The sequence below is a fragment of the Netta rufina genome (assembly GCF_964035555.1).
Source record: "Netta rufina genome assembly, chromosome: 1".
In the NCBI taxonomy this organism is placed as follows: Eukaryota; Metazoa; Chordata; class Aves; order Anseriformes; family Anatidae; genus Netta; species Netta rufina.
In genome coordinates this window covers 19,534,964-19,552,957 of record NC_140123.1, presented here as the reverse complement: position 1 = coordinate 19,552,957, position 17,994 = coordinate 19,534,964, and the positions used below count along the sequence as shown (strand labels likewise).

Below are 17,994 nucleotides of genomic sequence, written 5' to 3'. Positions count from 1 at the left end.
ACTCTTAAATGTATTTTAATTTCGTGCAGCATATGTCCTTAACACAGACAGGTATTGTTTTGTATCTAAAAAGTGCAATCTGCTTATAAAATACCTTGGGTTTCATTACAGTGCTTAGAAATGATGGCGCTCTGGCAGACCCCTAGGTGGATGATGACGGGTGCCAGAAGTGCACATCAGGTTCCTGCCAAAATCCGTCTTGCATTCTGGCCTCGTGTTCTCAGTTGTGTGTGACTTTGTGCTCATGGTTCTGTGCTTTCCCTTAGGCCAGAGCAGGATTTTTATATTAGTCATGTGATTGATTCTTTTTGGAGTAATCTTGATACTTGATAATCCTTTTTTTTTTCTCATAAGAAATATTAAATTGTGATTTTTTTTTTCAAATATCTAAGGTGGACCCATCAAGTATCACTACCATTATAGGCAGTGATAGCAGGCAAGGTGTGCAGCCTGCTGTGGCAGATGAAGGGAGCAATCCCTGCTTGCCAAGTGAATGACTGGGGCCCAAAGAGGGATCTCTGAGAAGCTGTATTGCCCCCTGTTTTGAGAGCATTGGCGTGCATTTCCCAAAGGAGAACCTACCCACATTATGCACTCGTTTTTTGCTGCCCAGCCTGGAGGCACCTGCATTGGCTACAGCACAGGTTGCAGTCAGTAGCCTGTCTCGCTTACTGTGAAACAAAAGCAAATACCAAGCTCAGAGCTTGTTTCCATGCATAAAACACACAGGTTTCTCTTGTCAGAGCCACCTGCTTACATGCCAGTGCCCAGCTCGTTAACTGCAGAGGAGGACACATCACAGAGCCACGTCTCAGCAAGGGAACCGACCTCCCAACACTAGCCAGGCTGTCAGAGAGCCCTGGTCCTCACCCTGCCATCCCTCATGCTGCTGAGCACCTGGTCACTCTGCTGGCTACAGCTTTCCTTAAATCTTTCCTCTCAGACCTGGAAAAGGTTTGCATACCTGAAAGTCTGAGGACTTTTCAGCCATACCATATGAAAGCTGCCACTTTTCCCAACAAATCCCACTTTGGTTCTTTCCAGATGGAATTTGAATATAAAACATAGCCAAGCCAGCTGCCATTTGACTTTGTTCAGACTATTTCAGTGGTCTTTTGGGAAGGCTGGCGTTTGAAGTCTTCTGTATGATACAGCTCATTTTCCCAGGTACTCACTGTCTCTTTGTGCCTTTGCTTCACATCCTCTGCGCTGATACCTTGGATGCTGCTGGAAATGCTGGGACTAGGGAGTCTTGCTGCTGCAGTGGTGTTGGCAAGCACTTAGCAAGTCACCTGTCCCACCGGAGAAATCCTGACTTCTAGAAATCAGAAGACTTCTGTCTTTTTGTGTTCCTCCCCAAATGTTTTTTGGTTTGTTTTCCTGCAGAAGAGCAAGCTGTGTTTGTTCTTAACTGTGGACCAAATCCAAACAGTTGTGAGCCTGACATAGCAGATTCTTATAATAGAGAATACTAAAATTAGTCATTTTGTCTCATGTGAATGGGCATCTGCTTTTCCATTGGGCCTGTATTTATTTGCTCTGCTCTCTCTGACAACTTCTGAGCAGCCACCCATGCCCTGACACAGTGATTAATTTTTCTCTGTGGGTTTTCTGGTGGTGGGAAATGTGACAGCTCACTTCTGTCTCACTGTCACTTTCTTGGGAGAAAATATAAAACTTAATGTTCAAAAATTTAATCTGCTTCTCAGGCTTTGGTCTAATCAGCAAAAGAGATCAACTATTAGCAAAAGGGAGCAACATTTTCTGCAATGTGTCTGACAGTAAAGGCAGACTGGGGAAAAAATAAGAGTGGCTTTGCTATGGAGACCAGGAACAGTACTTGAGACAATAACCCATTACCTAAATGGCTCAATTTGCAGTGGGCAACATAAAATTATTTTACCCGTTCATTACAAGAAAGCTGCCTATTGTTTGCTTTTCATTTGCATTCACTGTGAGAATTGTAAAAAGCCTGCTTAGAATTTGATTCCCATCCCAATTCAATCTCTTTCCACTACAGCTAAAGCAAATGCTCATTGCAGAAGGACAGTCACTGTTCTTTGTGTCCAGTACTGTTGTATGGAGGGGAAAGGATATCTGCTTAATCATGCCATCATAAGAACATTCATACCTATTACCACAGCTCACCTAAGTTAATGTGTAATATCTTCTAGTGTTTTTTTAAGCATTTGTATGCTCTGTTAGGGTGATACTTAATGCCTTAGCACTTCTTTTTAGTATTCCATGGCTAAGTGTATCAACACTTATCATATACCTTCTAAAAGTCATCTCCCATTTCAGCAGTTTAAAAACTTAAAATATAGACCATGTATAAATGTTTCATGCTGAATTTAAAATCAGTTTTCACTACTGCTTATATTGGAAAGCAGTGACACAGCATCTTTTCTGTTGCTTGAACACTCTTCTGATACCCAACCTAAAATTAATCATTCTCCGTTTAAACCCACTTGCTCTTGTGCCAACATTTTCTATTACCTAAAATAAGCTTTTTTTTCTTTTGAATCTTAACCCCATGATGCATTATAGATAATTATATCATGACTCAGCCCTGGTCTTGTTAGGTTAAGCAAACCCAGGTTTATTTTTATCTCATCTGGCTTGGGGGAGGCCATCTATTCCATGGCTTCGTGTAGGTAGCTTTATTCTGTGGTGTTGTGTTTTTTTTTTAAATTTGATTTCTTTTTATAAAGCCAACTGCATTCCTTGGCTCAGAGCACAGCCCACCTGCAATCACTGTGTCCTAAGAGGTGGAAAAAGAATTGAAGTCAGGAACTTCTTAAGTTAATGCTGTTTCTGAAACATCTGATTTGACAGACTGCAGTATCAGTGGTGGAGCTAAGTGATATAAAACAATGATTAATAGAAAAATATACTTGTACTTGGTTGGCATACACTTTACTCTCAGTCTCCACATGTAGAACAGCTTCCAGCACCACAGGTGCTTTGGTCCTTGTTTGTAGCTCTATGCATATGCCTGGCTGAGAGTATTACAGTAGAGCAAAATATGTCCTGTGTTCTTACTTGAACAAAGTTTTAACATAATCATGGAATTGTGGTTAAGACAAAAAAAAAAAAAAAAAAAAAAAAACAAATCTGACCAAGAACATTTTTTGACGTGTACAGTGAAGGGGTTAATGTCCCTCAGATAATGTACATCTTTGCACACCTTGTTCACGTTTTCAATCCAAGATTGCTTTTGGAGAAGTAATTAGTTTGGTCAGAGAAGGTGAGTATGACAGGACGGAGACAATACAAGGATCATTAGAGGCAGTGGACACAGAATCCCAGTTTACTGAAGAATTCTGCAGGTTAAATGAGATGCTGTTAGCAGGAATTTTGATATAAAATGTAGTTGCGTTTTTACATTTGTCTCCTCCATTGTCTTTACTGAATAAATTCTTCTGTATCTATTTTGACAGGCCTAATACGATGTTTACTATGGTGCTTAGTAGGATCAGAATTCTTTAGAAACCTGATTATATAATTGAAGGCAAGGTAAAGACAAATGTGTTTTTGAGGTTTGCTACATCAGATGAGTTGAATTGAGACGGGGACAAGTCTTGGGCAAACAAGACAATTATAGAAAAGATGTAATTCCTTTTTTTAAAAGAGACTGCTGATCATTACCTTGATTTTTATTTTTTTTTGACAGACTTTTTTTTTTTCCTCTAGATTCTGAGGAATTTGAGATCACAGGGTCAAGAGAAGGCTTATCTTCACTTCTCTTATTCAGTCTTGAAAGTCCATCCCTTAGAGCAGAAGAGGTGTTCTAGGTGGTGCACAAGACTTTATTTTCTACTGGTAGGGAATGCTGATGCATATCACATCAGTAATTTATTACTAAACTTTCTATTGACAGCATTAATTCTTTTTCTAAGTTGGAAATTAACCTTAACATTTTGGCCACTGTGGTAAGTCACAAGTAACATCTGTTTTTAAGCTCTTCTGTGATTTCTCATCACTTTAGTTCCACTTTAGTTCCCTCTTACCTTTCAGGGGAGTTCTCAGACTCTTCATGATCCTGCTCCTCTTTCCGTTACCACCTTACCTTCTCAATAAAGGCAGTGTTTCAAATCAGTTTTAGGTAACTGTCTTCATTCTATTATTCTGAAAAAAACTAGCCAAAACCAGGTCCCTTCAGTAGTCATTTTGCGTGGCAAAAAATAAGATAAACCTTTCTTAGCTTAAAATACAGAAGCCTTCTGTTATCACTTGCATGCTCTTGGAGCCCCTGCTGTATGAAAACTTCCCAAACATCTGTTAATTGCTATGTGGCAGATGTTAATGATGTATAAACAAGTCAGACTCAGCAGGGGCTGTTACTGGTTTGCTCTGAGCTTCTAGATTTGCTAAAAACAGAATGAGCTAATCTTAGAAGTTAGAAAGAAACTCCTGTCTAATTTAAAGGGAAAAGCAATAATAATGTGGACCATCAACTGAAGCAAATCAACCACTGAAAGGAACTCCTATTACGTATGAGAAGGAAGAAGGAAAGAACAGCTAGAGATTACAAATAATGCCAAAACCTGGGGAGTTCTGGAAATAATGAAGCAGGTCAGCACAGGACCAGTAAAAAACCCAAAACAGTAGGCAGCATCTTCTGTAGGCAAGTTCCCAAACAAGGTAATTAGAATATCCTTATCTTCAGAGCCTTATAAAGGGAAAAGGTTCCTTCTGGAAATTCTGACAGGACAGGATCAGCTTAATTCAGCTCTGAATAGCAATTCCATTTACCACTAGTCATCCTTATAATCTCTAGGAATCTAAAATATCTGAAGTTAAGTGCTACACTGCTGTACCTATGCCAAAAGTCTCTTCCCCTCAAATAGCCCTTTTTTCTTCTTATGCCGATTCACTAATCACTAATGGGAGTTAGTAGCAATTGTTATGATTCTGCTGAAAAAGAAAGTGATGTGTTGTGTTATGCTAGAAAAGACATCCAGTAATACAGTTCGTTCTTTTAATAAAACAAATTGCAAAATGGATGTTTCTTTTATATGTGTTTACTCAGCCTTTTCTTTCAATGGATGGTGTCAGGAGACTTTGGGAAGATGAGGAACAGATGGATATCACCAATTGCAAAAGTCAGAATCAGAGAATGGTTTGGGTTGGAAAGGACCTTAAAGGTCATCTAGTTCCAACCCCCTGCCATGGGCAGGGACGCCTCCCACTAGACCCCATCCTACCTGGCTTTAAAAACTTCCAGGAATGGGGCATCCACAATTTCTCTGGGCTACCTGGCCCAGGGCCTCACCACACTGAGTAAAAAACTTCCTCCTAAGGTCTAAACTAAACCCACCATTTTTTAGTTTAAAGCCATTCCCCCTTGTCCTGTCACTACACTCCCAGGGGTACTGAGGGCCCACAGTTTCCCTAGTCTTCCTTTTATCACTGATATACCTATGGAAGCCTTTCTTGTTGCCTTTCTGCTCAGACAATGTCTTTGTATCCCTCCCAGGCTGTCTGTCCTTGCTTCCACTCTCTGTAGGCCTCCTTTTTCTCTTTGAGTTTGGCCAGGATCTCCTAGTTCATCCATGCAGGCCTCCTGGCATTTTTGCCCAACTTCCTCTTCACTGGGATGCATCGCTTCTGAGTTTGAAGGAGGTGATCCTTGAGTATTAACAAGCTTTCTTGGGCCCTTTTTCCCTCCAGGGCTTTGTCACGTAGTACTCTACCAAGCAGATTCCTGAAGAGGGCGAAGCCTGCTCTCCCAAAGTCCACAGTAGCGAGCTTGCTCTCTCCTCGCTGCCCTCTGGATCCAAAATGCAAGTATTCTGAGTAAAACTATGTAATATTAGCAAGTGGATCTGAAACGACCTTGTGAACTTTATTTTGTTTTGATTCGTCACATTTTAGAAGTTCCACATACCCACATTCAAAAAAGGCAGTCATTAATTTACTAAATGCTTTCAAGATACCTAAAATCTAAATGTGTGAAGAAAGTGATTTCATCCCTTTTTGTCCTGTTGTTCAAATGCATTTGTGGTTTCTTCAAGAGAAGTCTGCTGCAAGGCAGAGGTGAAGAGAAGCTAGCCTCAGTCACCCCATACAGTAACTGCAAACCATCTAGTGCATGTTCGGCTGATCCATTCATTCCTAAGCAGAATTTATATTGGTTATAATTTAGAAATTAACTGCAGTATAACTGTACTGTAACTGTACTGAGCACACTCAGACATCTAGTCAATGTCAGTTGCCTGTTCATGAATAAGGCTTATGTTCTGGAAGATAAATATAATAGTGTTCTGAATTTTTGTGGTGTTTACTGTGCTCTAGACAGTAAGACAAAATGTCCTAGACCTTGATCTTAAACACGGAGTTCTCATTAACAAAAATTACCAATGTAGAACTGTTTCCTTTCAATAAAATGTCCAAATTCGCAGTTAAATCCAGTATGTTGTGGTCTCTGATCTTAAGAATTAAAGCAAAAATAGCTCTTGCTCTCTTCACAAGTTGTCAGTGAGATGTAAACCAGGATACAGTTTTAAATGCATAGTAAAGAATGTTGTTGCCTCTGGTATAAGCAAGGGGGTAGGACTCTTAAATCTCCACATGCAACCTACCAGCTATTGCTTTTACTTAGTGTTAGAGTAAGTTACACAGGCACCTAAACTGATGGTTTCCTATTGCAAACTCAGTTAGGTGACTGAATTAAATTAGAGAGATGTCTTGTATTCATAGTCCTCGTGGAAACAAAAGTCTTCAAGCATTCATTCATAGAATCACAGAATAGCTGAGGCTGGAAGGGAGCCCTGGAGATTATCCCAGCAGGGTTAATCCAGCAGGGGGAGGTTGCCCAGGACCATGTCAAGTTGGGTTTTGAATATCTCCAGGGATGGAGAATCCATAACCTCTCTGGGCAGCCTGTTCCAGTGCTTGATCACACCCTCACCATAAAAAATAGTTCATTCGTATGCTTAAATAAAATTTCTTATATTTCAATTTCTGTATGTTGCCTCTTGTCCGTACAGTGGACGTGACTTAGTAGTCTATCTCTGTTGTCTTTGCTGCTTGCCATCAGGTATTTATAGATACTGGTATGATCCCCACGTACTTTATCTTCTCAAGACTAAGCAATTCCAGCCCTTTCAGTCTCCATGTACGTCAGATGTTTTAGTCCCTTAATCATCTTCCTGGCACTTTACTTGTATGCGCAGGACATCCATGTCTCCTTTGTACTGGGGAGCCCAGCGCTGGACACAGCACTCCAATTCTGTCTCACCAGGACTGAGCAGAGGGGAGGGATCACCACCCGGGATGCTTTTTGACCTTCTGTGGTGCAGTGGCATGTTGCTGGTTCATTATCAACTTCTGGTCCACCAAGATGCCAGGTCCTTTTCTGCAAAGCAGCTTTACAGCTACTCAGTCCCAGCCACTATTGCTACCCCGGGTTTAGTCCTCCAAAGGTACAGGACTTGGCATTTCCCTTTGCTGAACTTCATGAGATCCCTCTTGATCCATTTCTTTACCCTATCAAGGTCCATCTGGACAGCAGCAGAACTGTGTCGTCTGTAAACCACTCCTACCAAATTTTCATTTGCAATGCATTTTGCTGGAGAAATGGCTGTACAATTAGCATTAACCACAGGGGAACCTTCCTTCACAGATCCTCCCACAAACTTCTCTGAACCTCCTGAGGCCATCTTTTGCAGTCACCAAAAAGATGCTCTTTGTGCTATGTTCCCTAGAGATTTTTACCTCTGGAAAACAGATAAGAGCAACAAGATGCTGGGAAGGATGCATTTAGTCTTTGAAGGATGTAAGGCAGCCCTGAAGGAGTCAAATTATGTGTGTTTGATGGAAGGACAAGGCAACAGCAGAGTGGAACAGGGTGAGAGATTACCAGCATCATTAGGATAGTGCAGCAATAGAAGTCAGGTATCCTGTTGATGAGATTTCCAGAGTTCCCAATAGCTGTGCAGGTGGACATCAGCCATCCCCCCACCTTTTTTTTTTCTTTTCCAAAGGTCTCACTAAGGATTGCTGGGATATAATGAGCAGAAGTTTTCCAAACTGTGACTTCTAACAAAATTTCATTGTATTTTTCCAATCAGGTGTCATCCCTTGGAACATTTTTAGCAATGATTCCAAGAACTTTTACTGCATATTGCTGTAAAAATAAATAAATTAATCTTTAAAAGAAAAATATTGTTTTAACAAAAAAGAAACCATTAATGATGGTGTAAATAATTTGATATGTCATAGGGTGAAATGGAAAAAACAGTGAGCTACTATGTAAACTGGATCTACACAGCATTTTATATTTACAGGACTCTTGAGAACACACCCGATTTATGTGAAATGTCAGTGCTCCCAGTTACTTGCTCACTGCAGTAATTTAAATTGGCTTGATGCACTGATCTGTCAGCTATTTACTGCTTGGACACAAGCGCTATAAATGCCCTACATCTGAACAGAGTTATGGTAACAGCACTGCGTTTTTCATGCTGATACCACAAAAAAAAACTTCAAATTTTTCACAAAATGTCTCCAATTTTATTTTTTTAGTTATATTATTACATTTCTTTTTTTTGTTGTTGTTCCAGTAGGAATAAGCAATATCAACATCACCCTCATGTTTTTTGTACTTAGTTGTGTAAGTTTAAGAAAAAGCAAACTCCTTCATAAACATAGCAGTTGAATGTCGCTATCATCTTTTGAACCCCAAACTCCAGTTTAGTATTAATATTATCTTTCAAACATATGACCGTGTATTTGTGTGCACATAAACTGGTGAAAAAGCATGAGCAAAAGTCTTCTGGGAGCAACAGGACAAAGTAGGTGGCCCATGTGGTCTTTTCTGGCCTCGTTATCTGTCATTCTTGCATGTCAGGGTGTTTGTTACATATCAGAGCACAGTAAATAAACCACAGTTACTTGATGTAATTTGGTACAGTTTGATCTGATTTGCAGTTCCTGCTTAGGGTATAAATTATGTCCAGGCAAGGAGGTGAAAAAAAGAAGTCCTCTCTAATAAAAGAGGGGATTAATGTCCATAGTAAAGAAATGTAGTTTGGGTCCTTACTGCAACTGAACCACTTACTCTTTACTGACACAGGCCTCTTCTCCTTATTTAAGGATCAGTAAGGTAGCTTTATGCTACTGATAAATCCCTATGCAAAGGACAAATTCTTCACCTGGTACCTCGCTTATGTATGCCAGCATGTGAATCCAACTTGTGATAACTAAGTTTTTTTATATTCTTGCATTCTTTAATATTGTTGCCTTTAATAGTACTTACGTTTTGTGACATTTTGCAAAACTCGTGAAAAGTGCACAGTAGGTAAGATCTTCAGATACATACGGAAGAGTACAAATTGTAGAAGTGGTTGAATAAGATATAACAAGGATAGTTGCTACAGTAGTGATGGCAGCTTTACATTGAGCACATAAGCTTAAATCAAGTCATATGCAGGAGATTAGAATAAATTTCTGTTGCTGTTAAGTTGTTGACCTCTTCCTTCATTTTGATAGTGGGATGATTGATAGGCACACATTCTCATTTTGAATCCAAATTCATCTCTGTTTACAATTAAGACGCAATTTTCTCATGTTGTGCATGCAGTTAAACTTTAATTGTCATTTCATTGTTGTTGTTCTCACTTGCCTCTTCATTTTTGTTATATATATCTTCTCCCCCCTTAAAGTAGATTGCAGAGCCCTTAGTCCACGGATCCTGACTTCTACCACTGTCTAGTAGAGGAGCAGAATTAAACCTCTAGTGACACGAGGCTATCTTAGTTTATCTTCATCTGTTGTTTGTACCTCAACCTAGCACGTGCTCCAGCACTGCTATACTTGAAAAACTAGTCTTTGTTAGCCGTAGAAGACGACAACATGAAGCACGGCAATGCTACAGAAATCATCTCCTCTTCACTGCACAGCAGGAACAAAGTTCATGAATTCAAAGTCTTCTTGAAGGCTTAGTCTAGCTTATGCTGTTCTGGAGATTGGCAGGAGTCATTCTCCACCCTTCTGGTCTCTGAAACATACATTATGGGTACAGCTCCTTCCAGGTAATTGTCTTTTACGATAATTTATTGCTCCAGTTATGCAGCCCATTCCACCTCTTGTACCGTAATCCACTTTCCCCTTTGCACCTGCTAAAATTCTTAATATACCACTTGCAAAAGTATTCATCTACTCTGTTCATATATATAAAAGTGAATGTCAGGCCAGAGCGAGTGGTTGTAGGATCTCTTTAAAGTTATGGAAGGAAGCAGGTAAGTCCAAGGCCCATAGTAGACACCTCTCTCAATGTGGAATAAATTGCTCTTTCGTTGTGTCTGTTCTCTCCCCTGACTATAAAGGGAGCCTGGAGTCATCAGTCGGGATGAGGTTTGTAGACAGAGATAATATCTTTTATTAGACCAGCTGCTGTAAGCTGGAAAAATTAGACAAGCTTTTAGGCACATGAGCTCTCCTTCAGACCTGAAATAGGAGCAGCAGGTTTTTGAGCTAATTATACACCCTTTTCTACATATGTTTGTAGACCATTGTAGTTATAGCAAAGCACCACAGAGACCACTAACTCAGATTTAGGCGTCTAATTTTTAGATATCTAAGTGAAGCCAGAGCAACCAAGCATGGGGCACTGAATTGGGAGTTTGGAGCCCTGCATTTCACACAAGAAAAGTTTTCCTTCAGGATGCTGCCTCCTATCCTGACCTCAGGACCAGCACAGCAGGCTGGCAGCCTCTCCTCCAGGGAGCTGCTCATCTGCCAGAGATCTGCATGCTCTGCTTGGCTCCTTGCTCTTCATGTGTGAAATAAGACCTGTGAAGTCTTATCTCACATCTCTCGCTCCTGCCGTGGCTGAGAGCTGCCGTTGCTTGCAGACGTGGAGAGCTGTCGAATTGCAGTTCCAGTTAGCCCTTCCCAGCCTGGATTGCTGCTACACTTTCTGGTTGTATTGGAAGAAATCCCCTTCTGTATGCTATATAACACTGCAAGGATTAGCAGTGCACGTGTGATGGTAAGCCTGGCTGTTTGAGCATATTCTCAAACTTTTCCTGTCTGCATCCTGGGTATGTTATTAGGATAGAGAGCAGACCTGGGAGCAAGTCACCTTCCCTGGATAATACCTATGGAAAAGAGGCTCCCTTGTTCTTGCTGCCATTCCCAAAGGCTGCCGCTACAGCCCCAGAGAGGACAGAGGTGCTCGCGTGCTCGGTGGTGAGCATCACAAGCTGAGGTTTTAACCCAATGCCATGGGTTATTCTGGTTAACATTGGTAACTACATGCCACTGTCCCTTTAACGGGTTTTGGAAAGTGGCATATCTGAAATGTTCGGTCTCTTTTGGTTTCCTAAAAGGCTGTGTCATCCTTTGATGTTTCCTCCCTGCATCAGCTTCCCACCCCTCTTACCCCAGGCTGCCTGACTCACAGAGACGTCCTCCTGCACCGGCCGGGGCTGATGCAACTGCTCCTCTGAGATGGACACTTGCCAGCGCTGGCCCCCACCCAGGACCGTGTATTTCTCATTTCCTTGGAGGGATGATTGCTCTAAATAAAGAAGGACAGATGCAAAGCTTGTTTGGTAAAGCATATCAGAAGCTGCTGTTATTGTAAATTGCCTTTTCCACTGGGCATACTTAGATTTTAATTCAGGTGGTTCAATTCACTAATTCATGTGATTGAAATGACTTCTGTCAATTATGTTTCAATGGAGCAATGCCCTAATTCAGTAAAAGCTTTCTAGCTGAAGCGGTTTCTTAATTCATTTAAATAGTGCTCTCATTTATTATTCAGATACTGGTGTGCCGGTAGCTATAGGAATCTGACCGCTTGGTTTGTCATGCCTTCAAAAGACTTTTTTTTTTTTTTTTTTTGTCTATTCTTGATTTATCTCTGTCACCAATATTTCAAAAGGAGACTTTAAAGAAGTAATTACTGGCTTGAGTTGTGCCCTTTACATTATTGGTTTCATTAACAGTAAGGTCTTTAAAAATGCATGGAAGAGATTGTCTTTGCTTTTAAGAGCTGAGCATGTAAAGAAGCAAGGTAAACAAAGAACTTGCTGAGATAAGTTACCTGTCCAGTATCATATAAAAATATTAATAATAAAAAGAGCCGGGAATTCAGTACAAGCTACTGAATTTCAATGATCTTATATTTTAGGCTAATTCAAAAATAAATAACCAGGTGTCCCGGAGAAAATCAGTGTCCATGATTCTTATCTAACCTAGCTCACTGGGGTCCAGGGGTTGAACTTGCAGAGTTTGGTTTGTGTGGAAGTTGGCAGTGGGCTAAAAGGGAACAAAACAAAGCCTTGTTCCCAATGGCAGGCAAGGCTGCAGGATGGGCTCTTCTGCAAAGGCCGCAGCATGCGTTGCACACAGCATTTCTGATTAAGGCCCTGATCCTCAGAGCCTGCAGATTAAAACTCTGCTGAATTCCCATCCTATCTAAAAGGTCCATTTCATCCATCATTTTGCAGAACGAAAGTTTTATTAAATTGTGACACACAGAACACTGTCGTCGTCTTACTTTATCTGGGAAAAACAAGTAATTTCTTAGGTCCCTAGTATGACTTTGAACTTGTCAAGCTTCAGCAAGGATAGCAATGATTGCTATCTAAAATTTAAAAGCTGTGAGGACATTTTTTTTTACTTGGTTATCACTGTGTCTATCTAAAGTAGAGCTGAAGAGAGATCGTGGGCAAACCTTCTCAGTGACATTGCTGATAAGAGGAACAGGAACCTGTTGTTCCCTTAAGGAAAGATCCCTATTTTGTCCTGTTCCAATTTGAGGTTAAGTCTGTGGAGGAAGATTTCTTTTAAAATTAATGATGATTTCCATATTAGCAAAATAGAGCAATACTGAGACATGTAAAATTCTACTTTCTCTGCTATCATTGATGATAGTAATTTTTCTGCTTTTGCTTTGGCATTTGGTTGTTGTTGTTGTAATTGTGGATCTTAGTGATTTTGTTCATTCTTTGGCTCTGCACATCTTTTGTCAGATCTGAGCCCTTCCTGAGCCATGCGGGTGTAAATGGCTGTTACAGAGTGCAAGTGGGTACTTGTTTAATTCATCCCCTTCCTAACGCTAATCCTAACATTGATGTCGGGCTCATTCTACATCTCAGTGTAAAAAATTGATAGCTGATGGAAACCCTTCTATTGTAAGGAATGTATGTGACAAAATACTCAGGCTTGCCGAGGGCAAATTAAAGCTGAAGTAGCTGCTTTTGGCAGTGTTTTCTTAATTACAGTTGTCAGCTAACTTTCTTGGCTAACAGCACAGAATTTGTCTGCTTGCAGGTAGACTCAGCATTCATTCAGCTTAAAAAGCTAGAATGGCTTTTTTTGTCTATGCAAGGTGTGTCAGTACCTCGTGGTTGTTCCATGGATCCACTGTAGATAGTGAAAGCTAAATGATGGCATCTGTAAAATAGGTAGAGACGCTTGAAAATGCTCAGTGTACCTCAAGCCAGAATTCCATCACAGTCTTGGCAGACATACAGGAAAGAAAAAAGAAAAAAAAAAAAAAAGTCTTTCTTCCCATTCATTCCTGTTCAAAACAATAAAAATTTCAAGTTTCTTTTTCTGATATCAAAGTAAGACTGTTTCTACTATAATAAAGTTTTCTCATATGTCATTAATTTTCCTATTAGCAAAAATATATAAAGGTAAAAGAATAAAACTATAGAAAAGTGCATCATGTGGTTCTTTTACTTATTATGTTAAATTGTTCCTACAAATAATATCCTTGCCTGTATTCCTCAGAGAAAGACTTAGAGCCTTGTATATTTGTGGCCATTTGTCAGGAGTAGCAGCACTGAGATCTAGCTGATAAAGAGGAAGAGGCATTTTTTTAGTGTCTGAACTGGTTAAGAAAACTGTTCCTACATTTGCAGTGTACTTCTTGCAAAGAAGAATTAGGGAATAAGGGCTTAAATTATGTTGTTCATCAGAGGGCTGCATGTGTGATGTGTGAGTCAAGAAATTGAAAGAATAAGCACCAAGAGCAGAATTAGTATTCAAGGAATATTACAAGTGGCTCAATAAAAGTAGGTAACATTTCCAAGTGAAAGCTGAGATTTGAACCTTCTCAGATGATTTTATGTGGTGACACTACCAATAACTGGACTTAATTCTTAGAAAATATGCAAGTAGTTACTGGAGGAAATTAATTCTACAGTTTACATTCTATTATTATTATAAGATTGTGTTCTAATACTTTACACAAACTTCAATATGAAAAATAACACTAGTGCCCCAAATGTCAGGTGTGGGTTGTTGGGTGTTTCTTTAAAAAAAAAAAAAATGCTGGTGTGCCAGCACACATGCTTACTGACATCTGAATGCTATTTTCATTCCCCTACTTTATAAGAACTTTTTATTTTGAAGCCCATCCTCCTCCTCCTCTTCTTCATCATCATCATCATCATCATCCTCCACTTCTTCTTTCTCCTCCTTCTCCTCCTCCTTCTCCTCTGCCACTCAGCAAAGGCTTCATCTCCTCTGTTGGTCCTCTCCCTTGTGCCAAGATTCCCCAGTCAGTATTCCCCAGTCAGTGGTAGCATGAGCACCTCTGTACCGTTGCTGTTACCATCTTTTCACCTCTGAAACAGGTTGGTTGGCATGTTAAGATCTTAACCTTCCCCTGGAGGGTGGCCGTAGCTGAATGCAAGAGGGGAGGTGTTGACAGCAGCCACAGGTCTGTGCATGAGCTCTCAGTAATTGCATTTGTGACTCTGCTGGCTGGAGAAAAGAAGATCTGCATGTCTACAACAGATTATCCTTTCCTTTTGTAATTTTTATCAAGTTAGTGTTATTGTCACTAAAATCCCCTAAAACTGAGTAACTGAGGTGTTACTCAGCACGGTGAAGAGAAGCACAAACTTAACCAGTCCTCACGAACTTGGCCAACTAGTGTCTAAGCTGCAGCTCGCAGCGCTTTCTTGCATCAATTATCCATGCCTTTGCCGTTCCAGCCTGCAGAGTTCAGCTCGTCTCCTTCGTCATCCTCCTGGAAGCTGGCAAACAGCTACCGCCTGCTACAGTACTGCAGTGGTGGTCGTCCTCCTGGAGCTGGTGCTCCTTGGGCCACCAGGAGAATGGAAGGAGCAGAGCTGCTGCAAACCAAGTAAGGGTGTGTGGCTGGCTTCAAAACAAATACAAGGAGCATTTTCGGTGAAAATCATTGCAGGGTGGTTTTCCCTTTCTTCCTTTCAGAGCGTGTTGTTCGTGGACACGCAGCCTGACTCATTCCCTCTTAGAAGGCGTCTTGCCTGGTGGGTTCTCCCGAGATGAAAGGGCTGCCACAGTGTGATTTAATTCCTCGTTGAAATGCGGCCTACAGAGGAGGCAACATTTCAAGGCTGAGATCTGAATCACAGTACTTGCTAAACAGCCATTCATTAAGATGCTCTACAGTGGTGTTACACTGCTCAGGACTCAGCCCTGCTGCGTATAGGGATTTTTACTTGCTCTCCCAAACTGTTGGTAGCCTGTCTTCTTTTATCTCAAACAAGGCAGAGCAGTGGATTTTGTGTTTCCTTTGGCCTAGAAGGTATCTGTGCACATGGCTTTATATCTGTGCGTGTGCAAATACATGTACACAGGCTGCACAAAAATGTATTCATACACAGTGACAGGTGGTGCTGGCAGCACCTGTTGCTGGGGTCACTCAACACTCCACTTATAAAACCCTAATTTTAGTTGCTTATAACTTTTGTCAAACTCAAACATTTGGGTTGAAACGTTATGTGCCAGGTGCTTGCCTTAGGCTGATTTGGGGGCTGGGGGGAGGAATTTTTCAGCAAAAATGTTACTGCCAGCTCAGGGAGCAGAGACCAAGGCACTGGCTTGCCCATGCTGAAAAGCAGACTGGTGCTGGCTGAGGTGTTCCAGCAGCTCCCTAGGTTGGAAGCCAAAAGGTGCCAGTGGGGTCCCCCTGCAGCCGGGCACGTCTTTTGCCACCGTTACAGAAATGTGCAGTTTTGGTGAGAACGCACCTCGTTTTGGCTAAGCTATGTGAAAGCACTTGGCAGAAGGTTGTTGACTGCTGCCCACCAGGCTGCCCCTGTTGCATCCCATTCCCAACCAGCAGCGCTGTGCTGGGGGCCCTGTGGATGAGAGATGCCCGTGAAGCAGCCCTGGAGCCCGAACACGGTGGCTGTACCCGGCGGCATCAGTCCTGAGAGCAGATGCAAGGAGCTCTGCCTGTATTTGCACTGCATCAGTGAGGAGGAGAGAGAGGCTGGGTGGAGTCCAGGAGAGCTGGAGGTGAAGGAAAGGAGCCATGAGAGGGGCACGAGTGAAGGACACGGGGCTTCAAGCTCTGTTTGAGGAGAAATGCTGAGGAGACAGGGCGGTGTGATAGGGCGGGTGGCCGGAGAAGTGACGGAGCGCAGCGCCTGCCGGTCCGTGGCTGCAGGGTTTCCGAGCCAGCTGAGAAGTCCCACTGATAAAACACATCACAGATCTGCAGCCAGGAGTACAGGAGTACAGCTTTGTACTGCACAGTGACCTCCCCATTTGAATGTACACACCTGAGCCTACTGATAAACACTACGAGCCTGTATGGTTTCACCCGGTGCTGTTTCAGGAGGAAGAGTTGGTCAATTTACTTCTGCTTCACAGAAATATCAATTCTTTCTTTTTTTCTTCTTTTTTTTTTTTCCCCTGTGTTTTCTTAGTTTTTGAGTACTCAGACTGCATTATGTGTGCCTGCAAATCCCTTTGTAAATAATCCAGTTGTTTCTCACTGTATAACCTTACTGTGTGACCGCGCTGGTAGCCCGCAGAACGCGAAATCACACCCGTGTGTTAGTCACAGATACCAAGGTGGTTTGGGGTTTCGTCAAGGTTGAAAAACGTTTGAACAGACTGCTCAGATTATTTTTAAATGCTGTCCTTTTTGGATCATTGTGGGAATTAGAAACAAACTGCCTGCTGCAAAATATTCTGTTTCAAATTAGTTAGCATTTTCCCATAAAAATCTGAAGAAATGCCACAGAACCTGATCAAAGTTTAATGTCAGAGTTTGTTATTGAACGATGATTTTTTTTTTATTATAGGTAAAGCCTCAGCCAAGAAACTGACAAAAAAGGTAAGCAAAATGTTCCTTTCGTCTTCAAAAGAACTTGAATTCTTTCTGCTAGTTAACTAAATAGACTTCTCTTTCAAAACCGTTTTTTTTTATTATTTTCTTGTTTGTGTCTTTCAAGGAGGTGGATGCTGCACTGCTGTATGTTACAAAAGCCAAACCAGGACCGACCTTTTTCAGAGAGCTTGGTGATAAAGGTAACAAGGCACTTTTGATCCTGAAGAATACATCTTGTTTTTTATCTCATCGTATAGTATAAATTGAATGTAGTTTTAAAGACTGTTTCATGGATTTGACTTCATCCCCATCTAGCCAGCAGCTGCATCTTTGGCAAGTCTCAGTTACACATGAAGGGGCAAAGAGGCAAGGCTGGGAACTGAAAGCCTTCTGAGGTGCATGCAGGACACATGGAAGAAATCACAAAACCTACTTAGAAAAGAGAAAGGTGCTAAAAGGATGACTTTGGTGCAAAGTGGACTTTTAAGACCTGTTAATAAACTGTTGTTTCATTATGTAACTTAAATGCATGGAAAGAAATAATAGAAAGAAAATTTGTATCTGATTATGTAAAGTGGCCTCTGTGGTTCCAAGGGTGGTGGAATTTATTTCTCTCTCTTTGGGATCTCAGTGGCCTTCCACAGAACCAACATGTTTGGGTTTCTTTTCACTCAGCACTTTGACCTTATAGCTGGCTATAAAAGCAAAAAAAAAAAAAAGAGAGAAATTGAAAGAGAAAACTCTGAGAGCTGGGATATTGTTTGTGTAACAACAGGGAATTAAAGGACATCAAATAAACATCTCATTAGCAAAAATTAATTGAAGGGGCGAAAAACAAACAAGAGGGTCAAGGAAACCAAATAAATGAGTAATTAACCATTTCATCAGTAACAAAGACTGAAATTCCCAAACTAATG

At 41.1% G+C, this 17,994-nt stretch overlaps 1 protein-coding gene across 1 annotated transcript in view; it reads left to right on the top strand.

Annotated features, from left to right (window-relative positions):
* The window catches only part of MICU2 (mitochondrial calcium uptake 2), a 151,144-nt gene that overhangs the window by 94,823 nt on the left and 38,327 nt on the right, over window positions 1–17,994 (top strand). Inside the window, exons 3-4 of the mRNA XM_084305885.1 lie at window positions 17,052–17,083; window positions 17,202–17,277. Of these exons, the coding sequence (XP_084162011.1) occupies window positions 17,052–17,083; window positions 17,202–17,277 (108 nt within the window). The remainder of the gene's footprint in view (window positions 1–17,051; window positions 17,084–17,201; window positions 17,278–17,994) is intronic.